This window comes from Falco biarmicus, chromosome 13 (genome assembly GCF_023638135.1).
Source record: "Falco biarmicus isolate bFalBia1 chromosome 13, bFalBia1.pri, whole genome shotgun sequence".
Taxonomy (NCBI): Eukaryota; Metazoa; Chordata; class Aves; order Falconiformes; family Falconidae; genus Falco; species Falco biarmicus.
The window spans coordinates 599,722-616,161 of NC_079300.1; the positions used below are offsets into that span (position 1 = coordinate 599,722).

At 52.0% G+C, this 16,440-nt stretch overlaps 1 protein-coding gene and 1 long non-coding RNA gene across 3 annotated transcripts; one reads left to right on the top strand and one right to left on the bottom strand.

Annotated features, from left to right (window-relative positions):
* Positions 1-5,290: 5,290 nt before the first annotated feature.
* Positions 5,291-15,570, bottom strand: SIAH2 (siah E3 ubiquitin protein ligase 2). Its single transcript, XM_056359010.1, has 2 exons — positions 15,105-15,570; positions 5,291-6,782 (listed from the first exon to the last, which is right to left on the bottom strand). Exons 1-2 carry the CDS (start codon positions 15,477-15,479, stop codon positions 6,225-6,227), a joined length of 933 nt encoding a protein of 310 aa, XP_056214985.1. The 5' UTR covers positions 15,480-15,570; the 3' UTR covers positions 5,291-6,224.
* LOC130158347 (uncharacterized) lies at positions 6,778-12,849 on the top strand. Of its 2 annotated transcripts, none has more exons than XR_008825250.1 (2): positions 6,778-10,126; positions 11,720-12,849. It is a non-coding gene; the product is annotated as an uncharacterized LOC130158347 (long non-coding RNA). The 2 variants fall into 2 exon arrangements; XR_008825249.1 differs by having other exon boundaries at positions 12,225-12,849.
* Positions 15,571-16,440: the final 870 nt, after the last annotated feature.

Here is a 16,440-nt window from a genome sequence, read left to right on the forward strand (position 1 = left end):
AACAGCAGTGCTGTGTTCTCAGAAAGCTCATCTTCTAGCCATGCTTGTTCTCTTCCTTTTTCAGCATGCCAGCCTTTTCTCACCAACTACGTCAGCTGCCCAAGACCACCTTGCCAGACTTGGTCCTACGCTTTCAGAAGGGCGGCTTGGGATCTGCATGTCACCCTTCCCAAATGCCTGAGGGACTGGAACTGGGTACTAAAATTGGATCAGGGCTTTACAAAATCGTCCCACTGGAGTCATTCAGTGCTTAGGGTGACTTGTAGCACTAATCTCTAATACTGCATTATCCTCTAAAGCATTTCCAGCCTCTCTTGTCCCAAGGAGAAAGAGCTATAGAGACAATTGAAATTTTTTCTCATTTCCAAGCACAATCAATACTTGTACAAAGGAGTACAGCGAAGGGTTGTTTGGTCTTTGGGGCAATGGGAAGCATGCCAGATGACTGGGTGTCTGTCGCTGTCCCCAGGAGTCCCAACTCTCCTCTCAGTGGGCAGCGCTACTGACATCCAGCTGCCTCAGGTGCACAACTGTGTGCTTCCCATATACATCACTTTCTGTTTGAACACTGAGATGGCCAGCATGCCAGCTGCCATAGCCTCCCCTTCAGGCACACTAAACACATTCCTAAATATTTTAATCTTGAATTTCAGTCCCCCCTTCTTGCCGCCCAATTTGTCTTGCCCTTCTAAGTAAGCTTGTTCTGCTTCCCAGAAAACACTCAGTGAGATGAAACTCTGGGCAAGCAGAAATACCAAATCCTTTCTAAGTTCTTCTTTTGGAAAGTATGGAAAAATCAGAACGTGTTTGAAAAGGATGGGGTAAAAATCACAACAGCCCCAGGTCAACAGCCAGCTTCCAGGCCTGCAGTGGGAACCACAGCTTGGGAATGCACCTGGAAGTGAATGCATCAACACAGGAGGAAAAGCGGAAAGCAGTGCTATGGGAGCCACTTATACTTTTAGAAGGCTGAATGATGTGGCTACTGGTTTGCTTGAACTTTTTTTAAACTGTAGTTCAAAGATGTGCAGTTATCATCCTCTACAATCAAGCTGTGTCACAGATGGGCAACTGATCACAAACCCCACCTGAGAAACAGCAGCTTCAGGGAGCACAAAGTGCATCAGTGGAGCTGCACTGCCAGGGCACGGCTCTGGGTGCACTGTGGCATGGAGGGACCCAGGGCCTGGTACCTGGGGCATGGTGCTCAGGGCAGGTGGATGCTCCACGTTCTTACTCTGCCCTCTCTAAGGGGCTTTGCAGCTTCTGTATCATCTCGTTCTACCGGCACTGCATCCAAACCCAGGTAGATGGTTTACCCCTGGCACAAGTTTGGTTATTCTGCTCTTTGATCGTTACAGCAACAGTCATCATCCCAAGGACTTTTGAAGCTCCACCTGAAGTACAAAGCCTACAACGCTTCACTGCTGCAAATGCATTCACAGTGCATTTCCACACAAACGCCCTCCAACGGCTGAAAGAGAGCGACGTTTATCTGCCATGGGCTGTGGACGTCCCCTTCCTGTGTGGTTGGGTCTGCACGCAGCTTTCCCTAGCACTTCCAGTAGCTGCGCTGTGTTTCGTGGCCCGGGTCGCGGGTCGCTCTTGCTCTGAGAGGCACGCGAGATGCAGGAGACTTTCTCCTGCTGAGGAGAGCAGAGCTGCCTGGCGCTCGGCGTGAAGCACCGGGCCTGCACGGTGTGCGCAAAGGGGGTGGGAGGGGGCAGCACGTGCCGCTGACGCCGCGGGCAGGGGTGCGATGCCGTGCCTCCGGGCTCGGCTGAGCAGGAGGGGGGAAAAGCCGACGCGTTTTCGGGGCTCTGGCGGTTCCTCGCGCAGGGACCGGGGCGCTGCTGCTGCCGCCGCCTCCTGAGCTCCGCCCCGGGCTGGCGGCGCCGGGCGTTCGTTGAGCGGCGGCACCGCGATGGGCGGCCCTGGGCGGCGGCCTGGGTGCCTGCCGCCGCTCTGCGGAAGGATCTCTGGGAAGCGGCAGGGCGGCCGCGCACGCACGCACGCTTCCCTGCGAAGCCGCCCCCGGGTCTCCGCTTGGCCCCGCCTGGCGTTGCCACCTCCCTCTGCGTAACGCACAAACCCGCCCTCAGCCGCGCGCAGCAGCCCCGAAGCAGCTGCCGCGCTCCCGCCGGTGAAGAATCTTTTTCCGAACGTACCGCGTCAACATCCGCCCGCGGCAGGTGCAGCCGGCGCGGCCTGGCGGCCGAGAGTGCTCGCCGCAGCCCGCCCGCGCCGGGAGGGGCAGCTCCCGCGGGCCCGCGCCAGTGCCCTTTCCTCAGCCGGCGGGCGCCGCCCGTGGCAGCGAGAGGGGCGGTGCGGGAAGGAGCTACCCGGCCCCTCCGCTCCTTGCTCCGCGCGGCCCGGCCCCGGCCCAGGCGCTGGCGCGCGCCGTCTCCAGGGCGACGCGGAGGGCGCGGGGGCTGCCGGGACAGGGCCCGGCGGCGGGGGCGGCCGGACGGGGTGGTTCTGCTGCAGGCCCCGGCGGCACCGGGCCGCTGCTCCCCGGTCGGCCGGGGCGGCCTCCTCCGCTGGCGGAAGCGACACAGGGCGCCCCGTAAAGCTGCAGGCCGGGGCCCTGCGTGTGGTGGAGCAGGGGCTGTCGGTGGGAGAGCCGCCCCGGGCGCCCGGCCAGGGCGGGGGGCCCAAACGGCGCCGCCCCGGGAGCTGAAGGTGCACGAGGCGGTGCAGGAGCGCCGGGCCCCGCTGGGGCCTCGTGCCGCTGCTGCGGCCACCGCTCCCTGCGCGTGGGCCGACCGCGGGAGGGCCGGCGGCAGCTCGGCTGGCCGTCTGACACACCTGCACCTGACACACCTGCCTATACGGTTTTCTCCTGTTTGTGTCATTTAACAAGCGTCTGTTGCTGATGTGTCCCGTGGGACTAGGTGCTGTTGATTCCCTCCAAGGAGTTTGCGCTTACAGCTTGAAGGCAAGCCTTTTTCTTCAGATACATTGTTTGCAAACAAATGCAGGCTTTAGTTCACTTTAGGACAACGCACATGTACTACATTATCTGGGTGTTGTGTAGGAATTTGCATTTGGCTTATAAGCACGTGAGTTCTGGAGCAAATTATGTCTCAGTCATTTGTAAAAATAGAGTATGTTGCGGTGCAGCCTGTGGTACTAGTGCGGTCTTTGGACATGCTGCTCAGCTGGCACTGGTGCCAACAGCTCCCTGTAGCGTTGGGGTCTTGTGAGAGTGCTTCCACGGTTGCTTGGCACAGATCACGGTATTGCCACAGCTCTCGCTTCTGGCTGCGGTGTGGCCAGCACTGTGGTGTGGTTGGAGGTGAGCTCCTGTCCCAACACCAAACACAGCCTGACGCTGGCACAGATACAGTCAGGAACCAGCTGAGTTGTGCTATACTCTTGTTACAAATTACCCAGTACCTGAAAGTTTTTGCATTTTTGTGTTTAAAGTGGAAGTTGTTTTTAGGGAGAGCTGTCAACAACATACTATAGCAACTCAACAGAAAAACTGCTTCATAGGCACAACTCGTGGTTGCCCAGGTGGCCTTGTGCAGTTACTGGCTCCCAGGCGGTGTTGAGTACAGCTGAGAGGGGCTATTGCGTGCCTGCCGTTTGCTGTAGCCTGGCTGGGCAGTGGGAGGGCTCCCAGTGGCAGCAAGGTCTGCCTGCTGCAGCTCCCTTTTTGTGGCCGACTCCTGGGCAGTTTTCCCTGGGCATCTTCATCCATTTCAAAGTCAGATTGCTTTGTTGGTGGTCAGGAGTTTTGTTAAGAAAACCAGGCTGGTCTCGGTAACTTTTTTTCTGAATATTTTGAGGAACTTTCACACATTTACTGACGTACCACCACTTCCCTTGGCAAGGTGCTGGTGCCCTGCATGCCTCTCCTGCCTCTGACCCTTGGATGTCACCCTTGGGAAGCCCTACCAGCTACATTGCACCCAGCTGTGTAGGGGAAAAAACCTGAAACACTTGGATCAAGTGCTGGAATGAATGTCACCTGTTCACTCAGTGATCTGAAGAGGAAACACAGCACTTTTTGGCAGCAGCAGCTCAGGTATTCCTTATCCTAAATTCAGTTTCAGTCAGAAAAGATACCAGGTGTCGGGGTTTTGTTTTGCTGTGAGAGGAAACAAAAGTTTGCCATTCCCTTAAAACTGAATGGTGTGGAAAGACCTACTGAAATAATGTTAACCTACCTAATGTGGGTTATAGGCAACACAGCAGGATTAATGCTATTAATTAATCCAATAATCAAAGACACACTGAGTTTTGTTTTACATGAAAAATCTCTTATGCTCCAACTGTCAGTAAGAAAAATTATCTTCCACTATAAATGTTGCTGAAATATGGGAAAATGAATTGAATCCTTAGGAATACTTGTTTAACAAGTTCTGCTGAAAGCACAGGTGTTAACGCCTGTCAGAGCCTGAGCTTGACTTTGATCCTGCTTAAGCAGGTGTAAATTAGTTCACTCTGCTCCTGGAGTTCTGCCAGCACATTGTAAATGAGATCAAATGTAGGACCTTTATAGGAACTGGACATGACAAGATTAGAGTAATTCCTTGGAAGTTTGGGGGTTTTTTTCTGTGGTCACTTCCAAATTCTCAAGGCTGGAACAAGCTTCCCTTTGTTGATGTGGTTCTGGTCATTCTCTCGTGCTTTTCTGGGGACTGCCACCAGGTGCTGGATGGTTTGCATAGGACTCTGTCATAACTCTAAAGAGCTCTTCCTTAGAGGAATGCATTTAGGACTGTTTATCCTCATTATGTATTACTATATTTATTCACACCAAGCTTCATCTGTTTATGTGTATTTTTACATGTGAAGTGTATTTACTTCACTATCGTGAAGTTCCCTACTGTTAAGTAACTCAGCGGACTGTACCACCTCACAACTCATTGCCTCTTGCAAGTGGCAAACATCTTAATATTCTGTAAAGCTGTACGTGGAACTAGTATTTTTCTTATGTGATTCAGACAGAAGGCTCTGGCTGCAGAGGGGGAGCTGCGGGCAGATTCAGCTTTGGTGGGTGACAGACTGTGATTTCAATTTGCACTAGTCAGGCTGTCACAGTTGCCCCTAGGACTCAAATCCCCACCCGGTTTGGTTCTGCTAGTGCTGTAAGGTAGCCCTCTCCAGCAGCAGGGCTGGGAGGTGGCACGGGCAAGCGTGCCTGCTGCTTGCCTGGGTGAGCTGGCCCATGCCGTGCCAGGGGAACCCAGCAGATCTAGCAAGGCAGAGGGCACAAAGTAACCGGGAAGCAACAGCTACTGCCACGCACAGGCATGTTAGCACAGGATGCTATGCAGTGTAGTTTTTGCAAAATATTTATTACAAAATAAAAGTAAATATGGCAACAAAACTTAAATAGCAAATGACGCAACACTGGCCATAAAGCTCTTGCTATATTATTAGTCTTTTACAATAATCAATAGTCAAGTATTACTTGTCTCCAAGGGAAGCTGCACGTGGACTGCTTGAGTGTATTTCTATATTGTTTGCTCTAGCTGTTTGAGATACGTAGGGTACGTGCCTCCTGCTTTCACCTGTACCCAGCTGTGAGTGCTCGTGCCATGTGTTTGGCTCACTGATCCCCCTAAAATGGACAGGAGCTGGCAGTTGCCATGCTCTGTGAAACTACCATGCATCACCCCAGTCCCTCCTCCCCTTTTTTTCTCTTAAAAACACAGCAAACGATCCAGTGCCCATCCCTTTTTAATAAGGCAGCAGGAAATGGAGTATCAACACTGAAGTACCTATTGTTCCCCTTTGAATCACAACTTCTCACTGAGAGGTTGTTTGGATTTATTTCCTTTCCCACCCACTAAAAACTGTTATTAAAGCTCACCAGTGAAAGTCTGTGTTCCTGCTGAAAGGGCTTTTAGGTGTGCTCCAAACAGGAATGCAGACCTTCAAGTCTCTTAAGCCGTATGTCTAATGGAAGCACTCTTTAAATAACAGATGGTTAAATTAAAAAAGGTAACTAATTGTGTGTGGAATCTTCCTAAGGCACCCAAGAATTTAAAAAGACCTTTTCCCACTTGCATTACTTACAGGATGCTCTTGTTCCTCTTCTCTCCAAAGTTAAAAATGTTGGCTAGTTAGGAACCTTAGCATACACACGATGACATAGTTGAATATCATTTAAAAAAAAAAAAAAAACAAAAAAAAAACCCAACAAGAAAACCCATGGTGAAGTAAAGCAGTGTCCAGACAGCCTAGGTTTTGCTAGCTATGCAAATACATCACGGACAACATGTAGAAATAGTCACGTTAATGCCGAGGTTTCCGTTGTCAGCAAAAAGGTGTGCTATAGCCGTATCAAAAACGAGGCAGTCACTGTTCAGAATGGCTGCAGCCACCCCATCGTGGATGGAGCGGGGTGTTGCCTCCCAGGTCAGCCGGCGGCGGTTGCCGTTCAGCTCCAGTCTGTATGCAAAGTTCTCTGCTTGCTTACGGGTGCCGATGAGCAGCACAATGGCAAAAAACTGTTGGTGACCTTCATACTTCTCTTGTTTCTCCAGCACCAGCATGAAGTGGTGACCGAAGCACGACTGCATCATCACCCAGTCAACTGCCCCAGGAAGGTTAATGTCTGTGGCAAGAAAAACGATGTCTTCTCCCTGAAGGGTGGTAATGCTTTTGTGGGCATGCATGAGGTGGGACATCACAGCTTCCAAGGATCCCTGCCATTTACAAGAGGCACCAGGGCATGGGCAGGAGTAGGGACGATACTCACAGATGTCTTCGTGTTCTGGCTTTTCTGTGTGATGGAGTGTCAGAGAGCAGCCTGTTGTGGCATACTAGAAAAAGACCAAATACAAGCCATCAGGAAAGGCACCAGCACTAGTGTCCACTGCTCCCACCTGTCAACTGGAAACTGGTTATCAACCAGAATTCTTGTTCTCATAGCAAATTTTACATTAGATACTTCTGTTCAGCCCTGGATTCAGAATTGAGCTTTACTTATTTTTGTTTCCATTTTAAAATGGATTCTTCTTGTCTTTTGTAGTTGGTTTTTTTTTTTTCCTAATGCAAGCACTTAGATAAAATGGATTGTAAGGCTGAGTTGTAGTTACATTTGTTGTTGTAGTTAGATCTGATCAGTCCAGATCAGCTGAAGTAGTCCTGGTTTGGATTTTTCTTTTCTTTAAAAAGAACAAAGGATTCTAGTTTCAGCAAACAGCTACTAGAGTGATGTATTTTAAACAGACGTACCTTATTACCATCACAGAGCAAAAGCACTCTCATTAAATTCAAATGCATATTCCCCACAGCTTTTTTTAAACACTGGAACAGTTTCAACACTGCAATTGTGAGAAGTGGAAAGAGAGAGGATGATTTTTCACTGAGCAGAAAGCTAGCACACAAGTACCATCTAACTTCTCTCAATGTCATTGGGCAACTCAGAGGGTTAATTTTCTTTAAACATCCAGGGTAGCTTTTCCTTTTTCTGCAGTCAGTTCCATTGTCCACACTGACCTACTGCTGTCATGCTACCTCCATAGAAAAAAAAAAGCCTCTCCTGTTCTCCCCAAGAGCACAGCTCCCACAGTCCGTAGGTATCTGTAGTGGTATCAGCACTGCTGTTAACACTACCACACAGGTTACATATGTGCATGGCTGCTTAAGGGTGCTATGACACTTCCTTGAGGACAGATATAACCAAGTCCTGGTTTCAGCATAATTTATTATTTCTGGGTTAATATGTGTGCAAGAGGGTTCAGCTGAAAGGGTTAAATGCCCCAGATGCAAATCACCCATGCTGTGAAAATGGCACTAGGAATACTGGGACAGAAACTAGACCTTGTGCTTCTGGAGGAGCTTGTTTTATAAGCCATGAAGAGTTAAGGTGAGTTTTCACTTACTCTGTCTGCCCCTTCTGCTTAATCCTCTGCTATTGGCTTTATTGCAGGGTGCTGAAGTGGAACAAAGGGGTCCTCCTGCCCCAGGCAGAAGCCTCTTCACTGGAAACACATGGTCTGCCATGCCTTGCAGGGACCCAGGTACGTGTGTGCTTCCAGCCCCACTGGCCTTTCCCAGGTTCATATCCCCTGTTAGCACTTCAGTCGTGCAAGGTGTTGAAAAGCAGCTCTGCGTCTGAACCTCATTAACAAAAATAAGAATATATAAGCTGCTGACAGGGCAAACCCAGACGTCTACGCATAAGTGACCAGCCGTGACTACAGAAGCGAGAGTGTAAATACAATGACAAGCAAATAGCGGTGGCTTTTGCCCTTTATTGGGAGAAGTATCTGCTTTGGCATGCTCCCAAACCCATCACTGCGGGTTTCGTGTGGTAAGGAGCCCTACCAATGATGGGAGATGATGAACAGCAAAAACTGACTTGCTGTCTTCATGCTGCTTGGCGAATGTCATTCAAAAAGCCTGCTTCATCTCTCCCGTGTACAGGTTATATGATACCTTTGAGCTACTTGACCTGGGACACCTTTTCCACCTCTACCCCATCCTTGAGACTGGGAGCCAGGGCTGCGCACAGTGTTAACAGTGCAGGCATGCCACTAGTGCCTGGCCTGGCATGACTGTTTTCTGCTTTTTCATTGCGCTTCTCATCATTTGTAGTATTTCATGCTGGAAAGTATTATATACTTGTTTTCATAGTTGTTTGTTTAGCACTGTATTCTCTTTCCCAAGCGGAACAGTCAGCTCAGAGGTCATCACCATACACATGACGTAGCATGCCATGTTCTTGCCACATGTATCACTCCACATGTGCTGCTCTGAACCTCACTTTGACAGGATAACTGTCTGAGTGTCCCAAAGCATTTGGAAACCATCAGTTAAGCTTGAAAGTGCTCAGCAGAGGCAGACCAGTATTATCAACCCTGCAAATGAAGGCAGGCAGGGACACAGGATAAGTAACTTGTCTGAAGCCACATGGGAAATCAGTGGCAGAGCTGGGAATAGTCCAAATCCCGCTTGCTCTACCCAGCAAACTCTCCCTCTAGTATGCAAGTAGCTTGAGATACAAATAATGCTTTTGGAAAGAAGAGGCCTATCTGCTCCTGTATGTGTGTCAGCAATGTTCAGGGAGCCGACGAGGACCGACACCTTCTTGTGCTCCTCCCTTCTCCAGAGCTTTGTAAAACACCTGTTCCTGCTTTCAAGATTCCTCCAGCCTGTCAAAGTATATACAGAAGCTTGGGTACAGATGCTCAGCCCAGTCTAGCAGTGATCCTAGGGAGCTCTCCTGGGGATCCATAGTGAGGTCCAGCCCAGAAAATGGCAAGTGCTTTCCAGAGCCTTGCACTGGTGAGGAACCCAGCTTGGGCCACAGCCAGGGACCCAGCAGAGTGCATTTATAAACTGCTCTGCCACCAGTGCTGGGTCTGCTGTTATGACTCACCTGGGAAAGGAGCAGTGAATGTTGTGTTATTTCATATTAAGCATACAAGCTCTATTCACATGTGCAGGTAGGTGATGTAAGCTGACCTCTGTGTGTAACAGATGTCTGTTCAATTAAAACCAAAACAAACTCTGTTTTTATTTTAAAAAAATCCCTAAGAGTCTACTATGTCTTGGAAATAGGAAGTGTGACCTTATTTAGCTTTAGTATATTTACTTAAAATCTTTCAAATGACATAATTTTTTTTAAATGAAAGAAAAGCTCTGCAGAGGCAGCACTGGACAATATACAGGGGTAGGTAAGTTTGCATACAATAACAACATGAATGTGAAATTTCTGTTTGCAAGTGGTTTGCTTACATGGGAAACCTGTCATGTTTTCCCTTGAACTGATGGTTTAGCAACAGTGGTCTATGGACAGAGTGGTTTTGCCTACCTCCTACCACCTGTCTAAAGAAAATTAAAGAAAGTGATTAATCTGGTATTATTTAAGACTTGTTAGTTTATATGCAGTCTCACTATGCCTGCCACTTTTAAAATACAAAGCGCTGGTTGTGAGGTGCAGCAAGGCTTTTACACAAAGCAAAGTCTAAGAGTACAGTACAATGAATTTACTGGATTCACTTTTCTTCAAAAGGACCAGAACCATCTGGAGTGTCAGAAACATAGCAGTATCTCCACTTAGAGAAGGCTGTGTCTGAGGATCTTGGAAGACTCCCTTCACATGACATACCTGCCCTAGCTTCCAAGATGCAGAACATCGCCACTCTTAGGAAAGCTGGTAAGATAGGCTTTCAATCTCCTGAAAAATCAAGCCCCATGTGCTTATTGTTAGGTTGATTTAATCACAGCTGTGAGAACTCATGGGTGTACCTATGCAGGAGGGTTTTTTTGGGGGTGGGTTTTTTTTCTTTTGTGTTTGGTCGCATCATCCGTGTGCCCCCCCAACCCCTGATACATTGATTCCTAAATGCCATCCACATAGCTGCCTAACCGGGCTGCTATCAGTATGTAAACAAACACTGGATTTGCTCTTGGATATTCTGTCCTCAGTAGTGGGCTAGGTTTTGCCTATGTATGTTGGAGGTAAGTTCTGCTATAAACTGAAATGCAAGCAGGAACTGCCTATAGTATTACAGCGAGCAGATGAGGAGTGCTGGTCCCACATAATTTCCATGGCCATGCCAAGATCACTCAAGCATGAACATCTTTGTTTGTCAAGTCCCACCACAAAAGGCTAGCAAAACAGAGCAGGGCACAGATCTCAGCTAATAGTGGTGGTTACATGAGGACTGCAGTTCTGCTGATGACAACAGAACACAACGCTTGCTTGTTTTCTCATGGGCTTTGGATGAAGTGGTTAAATTGAGAAACGCCTTTCCCACCCTACGCTGCTCAGTTAGCCAGGTCACAGTTCCAAGTTTAGCAGCTAATGATCACAGCATGTCTCACGCAACTGCTATGAAAATGGATTCTGGTGTCTGCTGAAGAAGCTTCCAACTCACAGGATTTATTTTCTTTCATAGCCAGTACTGGACAAAACCCCCAAAGTTACATAAGAACCTATATCCAAATTAAGTCAGCTTCATAACTAGAGAGCACCTTTATATTATTTCCCACTTGCACTTATTTAGAAGATCAAAGAAAGCAACTAATTCCTTTTAGCACTCGTTAATTTGGGAGTTTGACTGTGATGCACATTTTATCTTCCGTACATTGCTCAGAGCACTAAAAGGCATTTCACATTTTTAGTAACTTTACTGTGACTTTAAGATTTAAATACTCCTGTATTTTTTCCAGATGCCCTGTAAGGTGCAGAGATGCAGTAACTGTAATTCTTTCTGAAAGCATTTTAAGAACAGTTCTCAAAGCCGCTACAGCCATGGGCAATGCCAAATCCCCCTTTCTCTGTCAGCTGTGTTGTGTGTCAATCCTACTTATTTTGAGTACCATTCACAGTTGTCTCTAGAAGTGCAGGGACCTCCTCCAGACAGACCACTATCTCTACTTGTTCTTTCACATTTTCTGGAGCTCTGACTTCCCCCCCCCCCCAGCCTCCTCTCTCAGAAAACTTACATCAGGTTCTCTTAACACTGTGAAAACCACTGGCAAGCCAGACCGGGGCCAGGCCTTTGCGCACAGTGAGCTGCTGTCTGTTGGCTGCAGCGTGGGGGGGTCCTTGCTGAAGCCCCTGGTACTGCTGCAGCAGCCGATGGATGCCCACTGCCGAGGGTCATGGTGGGTCACCTCCCTGCTGGCTGCCTGTGGCCAACTTAACACCGACTGAGAATTACAGTCCTGACAGTGTGTTGCTGCTTCTGGGCCCAAGAAGTAAGACTGAAAAGCATTAATGCGTGCTAATTTCACTTTGCAGCTCTTTGGAACAGTGAAAGCAAGCAGAGCTGGAATTGCTCCTGGTAGACAAAATCCACATAAAAGAAAGGGTGTGCACAGGAAGAGGAACAGAGACTTATTTACACCTCTGCGAGGAGCTTCTGGGTGCCTGACGAGCGAGGTAGCTCAGGAGCAGACGTGGGTGCACAGGGAGAGTGCAAGCTTGCGCACACGTCATACCTCAGCAGGCCCCTGTGAGCACCATTATTTCGAGTCCATGCCAGGCAACTCAGAGGCACATGTGTGACCAGGGCAGCATGGCACAGGGGAACTCTCTGTGCTGCCAGCAGCACCGCCCGGCTTCCCCACATGCGCAGCTGGGGCCAGGGGCTGCTGCCACCCCCTGCACTGCCCCAGCTGTCCCCTTCTACACGCCATGGCCCAGGGCTCCTGCCTGCACTAGTGTCTCATCAGGCAGCTGTGAGGTGTGGCACACCAGCCGCTGCTGGTTCAAAATCACTGTCCAGCTCTCAACTGGCTTGAAGGTGCTGTACCAAGAAGCCAAACCAAGCCCCAGGACAGCACAAGCCAAGTCTACAGCCTCCTGCCTGTTGGAGCCTCTGATGTGCCAGCCAGCACAGACCTGCACCTTGGGTTATTGCAGAGACCACCAGAACACTGCCAGCTCAGAGGCAAAGCTCTCCCAGTCCCACAACCATGACACTAAGCTGCCCGATCACCAGCACTTGCTTCAGCCATTGCAAACCTCACCAGCATCCCTCTTTCTCCTCACCACTGCTGTGAAAAGCACAATGTCAACCACAGGAGTAATACCTGGAGAAGTTTCTGAAGTGCTGTTTTCTTAACTGCTCGGTATGTGCTAGACACCTTCTTATTATTTAGAGAATGCCCAACTGGAGAAGTGTTTACAGCTGATACACCTGAACCAGAACTTGCCCAACAGATGCAGGAATCTCTACTCAGTTCTCCTGGGGGGCAGGGGGGGAATGGGGTGTGGGGTGTTCTTAGACATACTTCTCTTTGTTGGTGCTTACTCCTCTACCCATGGAGAAACAAGACCTCAAGGGGTGATCAAGAAGCCAATCTCATCAATTAAGGGTATAAGAAACCTTTCTGTTACCAAGTGAATAAAGTAACACCTGACAGGTACGTTAGGACAGTCTTTATCTTCTCCTCTTTACAGGAGTCTGTAGGCTTTTTCTTCCTTCTCCCACGCTTTGTTTATCTGCCATGCACGGGGATAATCCAGCGGGAGTCCAGCCTGACAGTTCAACTGCTGGACAGACTGGCAGCTTGCATGTAGCAGAGCTGCACCATGGTGCAAATGAAGGGCTGCAAAGACTCTGGTCCAGGGAGCCGCTCCAGCCTGGATGCATCTGTTTTGCTCATGACAAGCAGGGAGTACCAGCTGTCACAGATGAGACCGACTCCATACACTTGTTGTTGTGTTCAGCAGAGAGGACCTGCCTCCCACCGCCACACTCCATCTGTTATTGCCACCGTGTGCTTAACTCCTGTTCAAGGGTGAGCAGTCAAACAGCCCCATGCTATCAAAAGCCTGCCAGCTGCCAAGAGCCTCCCCCCACACCTGTGACCCAGCCAGCCCCCTGAGGTGGTAGGGGCTCTTGCCACCAACCATGCTGCGCTGTGGGAACTGACACGCTGTGGGAACTGACACGCTGTGGGAACTGACACGCTGTGGGAACTGACACGCTGTGGGAACTGACACGCTGTGGGAACTGACACGCTGTGGGAACTGACACGCTGTGGGAACTGACACAGACTATTTGCTCTGGAGGTGCCATTACTCCCTGTGCATCCTTAGCGACTTTCCTGCGGGCTGGCCAGGGAAAGCTGCTGCTAGGGACTGGCGTTTGCAGGCAGAGGTGGCGAGTGCCTGCGCGCAGCTCTCACTGGAAAGCTCGCCATGTGCCACCGGAGCCCAGCAGTGCCCACTCCAGCTCCATTGGTCCCACTGCCAGCCTGGCCACAGCTCTCCACCTCACCACAGACAGCTCTGTATTTTAGAACTTTCTTCTCATATTCCACATCAGCAATGGCTCCAGCAGTTCCTGTATGTGTCCCTCCATCACTTCAGCCTATGGTTTTGAAGTGCTTTTGATATTACAGAGGTATATCAAAAGGCACTCCAGGAACATGTAAAAAGGACCCTCTCAGCATTGCCTGTCTGTACATTATCTGCCATCCTGGTCAACGTCTATTAGGAAGGAACTTTAGAGCAGTTCACCTAGTTCTTTTAAGTAGAAAGCCGACTTAGAAAAATGAGACTTAAATGTTTAATCCAAATACTTGAAATAGTGCCAAGACAGAACAGGCTGGGGGGGGAGAGTAATTCAGATGTAATTACCGACTTGACAGCTTACCAGCCCCTGCCCCTTCTGAAGGAGGGCTGCAGAGAACTAGCACTGAGAGACACCAACAGAATTTCTGCTGCCTCCACAAAACACTTTGTTAAGACTGAACATCATCAGCATAGGTTAAAATAACTGGGTGGGGGGAAGTCTAGCCCTTCTATCTACCAGTTGTGCCAAACACGAGGGCAAAATTTAGAGCAGGATTTTCAGTGAATTGGGAAGAATCATTAGAAGTCTGGCAGCACTCCCATTGTCTCATTTTACTTTAGAAACCTGCAGAACTATTGAACAGGCTAATGGAGGTCAGCAAGCGACTCCTTTTCTGTTCTGTGTTTATGTTGGGGAAGGGGAGGAAGGGGACATGGACCAGCAGAAAAGGAAGACTCTGCAGAGCTACAGCTTTGCTGTCTGTGGTGGCTCTGGATGTGTCCCACGTGCTGCTGCAGGAGGAGACTCCTGGGTATCTGTGGCATGGGCTTTATTGTAAATGCCAAGAAATCACTGCCTTTTGCGAGCTGCCAAGTGGAACCTGCGATTGCTTACATTGGATGAACCCTAGAAACCCCCTTAAAGTCTTATCATGAGGTGCAAGGTTTCTGTATCAACGAAGGCGAGAGGTACATCGGGAGCCCCCGCACCAGGCTGCTCTCCCTTCCTCAGCCCCCCGGCGTGCGGCTCCAGGCCAGCGCAGCCGCTGCACCTGCCCCGGCCGCTGGCAGGCTGCTGGCAGGCAGCCGCGATTTGTTTGTTTCTCGGGCCAAGAGAGGATCACGCGGTCCCCTGCCCTTACAGAGACGCACCCCGCGGCAGGGCCGTGCCTGCGCTGGGCACCGGCACGGGTGGGCCTCGCCCCCCCGCCGTGCCCGCCGCCTCAGCCCCCTCCCCCCACCGCGAGGTCTCCCTCCCTCTTGCCGAGCGTGGCGGGTGCACGCGGTGTGCCCGCCCCCCGGCCGAGGGTCCCGCGGGCAGCCTGACCCCAGAGGGCGGGGGGCAGCGAGGGCCCAGGCCGCCCCCCGCCGAGCGCCTCACCTTGCAGGGGAAGAGCACGGCCGAGGCCACCTTCTCCATGGCCAGGTTCCTGATGCTGGGGGTGAGGGAGCCCCGGCAGGTGGGGCAGAGGCTCAGCTTCTGCCGGCATTGGTTGCAGACCAGGTGCCCGGCCTGGCACTGCAGGATGGGCGGCAGCACATAGTCGAAGCAGACGGGGCACTCGAAGAGCGAGGTCAGTTCGTGGTGCTGCTGCTGCTGCTGCTGCGGCGGGGGCGGCGGCGGCGGCGGGGGAGGCGGCGGAGACGCCCCGCCGGGCCCCGGGAGGACGGCGGCGGGCACGGCGGGGGACGGGGCGTGCTGCTGCTTGCCGCAGGGCTTGCTAGCGCCGGGGCCGGCAGAGGACGGGCGGCTCATCGCGCCGCGCCGCCACCACCATCGGGCCGCCGGGGAGGGCGGGCGGGGGCGGTGCTGGGCCGAGCGGCGGCTGCGCGCGGCCTCCGTCCCGCTCCCGGCATGCCCCGCGCGGGTGGGGCCGTCGCCAGGCGCGCGCGCGTCGTTGCCGCTGGCCGTGAGGTGGCGGATGGCCCGGCCCATCCCGCGTCTCGGCGCTCCCGGCCCGAGGCAGGTGCCGGCCGGGGCGGCGGCTGGGGGAGCACTGGTGCCCCTGGTACGGCACTGGGGCAGCGGGCACGGGCTGCGCCGCGGGGAGCTCCGCCTGAACGCGAGGAGCAGTTTCCCGCCGGGGCCGGGGGCGGCGGGCTGTCCCCAGCGGCCGAGGGGTCTTCTCCGCCGGGGGCGCGGACACCCGCCCGGGCGCGGCCCCGCCAGCCTGCCGGGGTCGAGCCTGTGGCGGCGCTTCCCGCCTGGCCGGGCTGCGGGCCCGGCGGGGGCTTCCCCGGGCGGCGGGGCCCGGGCCCGGGCCCGGTGGCGGCGGCGCCCTGGGGCAGCTGGGTTGGGTGCAGGCCGGGGCGGCGCTTGCGGGGCCGGGCTGCCCCACAAACGCGAAGGGGGCAATGCGGGGTGTCCTGGGCTGGCTGGAAACGTTCCCTGGAATGAGCGACTTCCTTAGTCCTGGTTTTACACCTGGGGACCTGGCAAGGGGCGACGGGCTGTACTTTCGTTCCCCACGGAAAAGACATTTGGTAGGGAAAAAGCTGCGATCTGTTGCATGAACACTGGAGGAATGAAGCCACTGATGGCTCAGGACAGAAATCTTCCCAACCTTCTTGCCTACTGTAGCAGGATTGAGGAATGAAGAAACTTGTTTGCTTCTAGGTGGTGGGAGTCGCCATTAAACAGGCGCGCATATATATCTATATATAATCTGTGTATGGGCTGCTTGTTGGGTGTTCTCCGGCGCCCACGGTGTCACAGC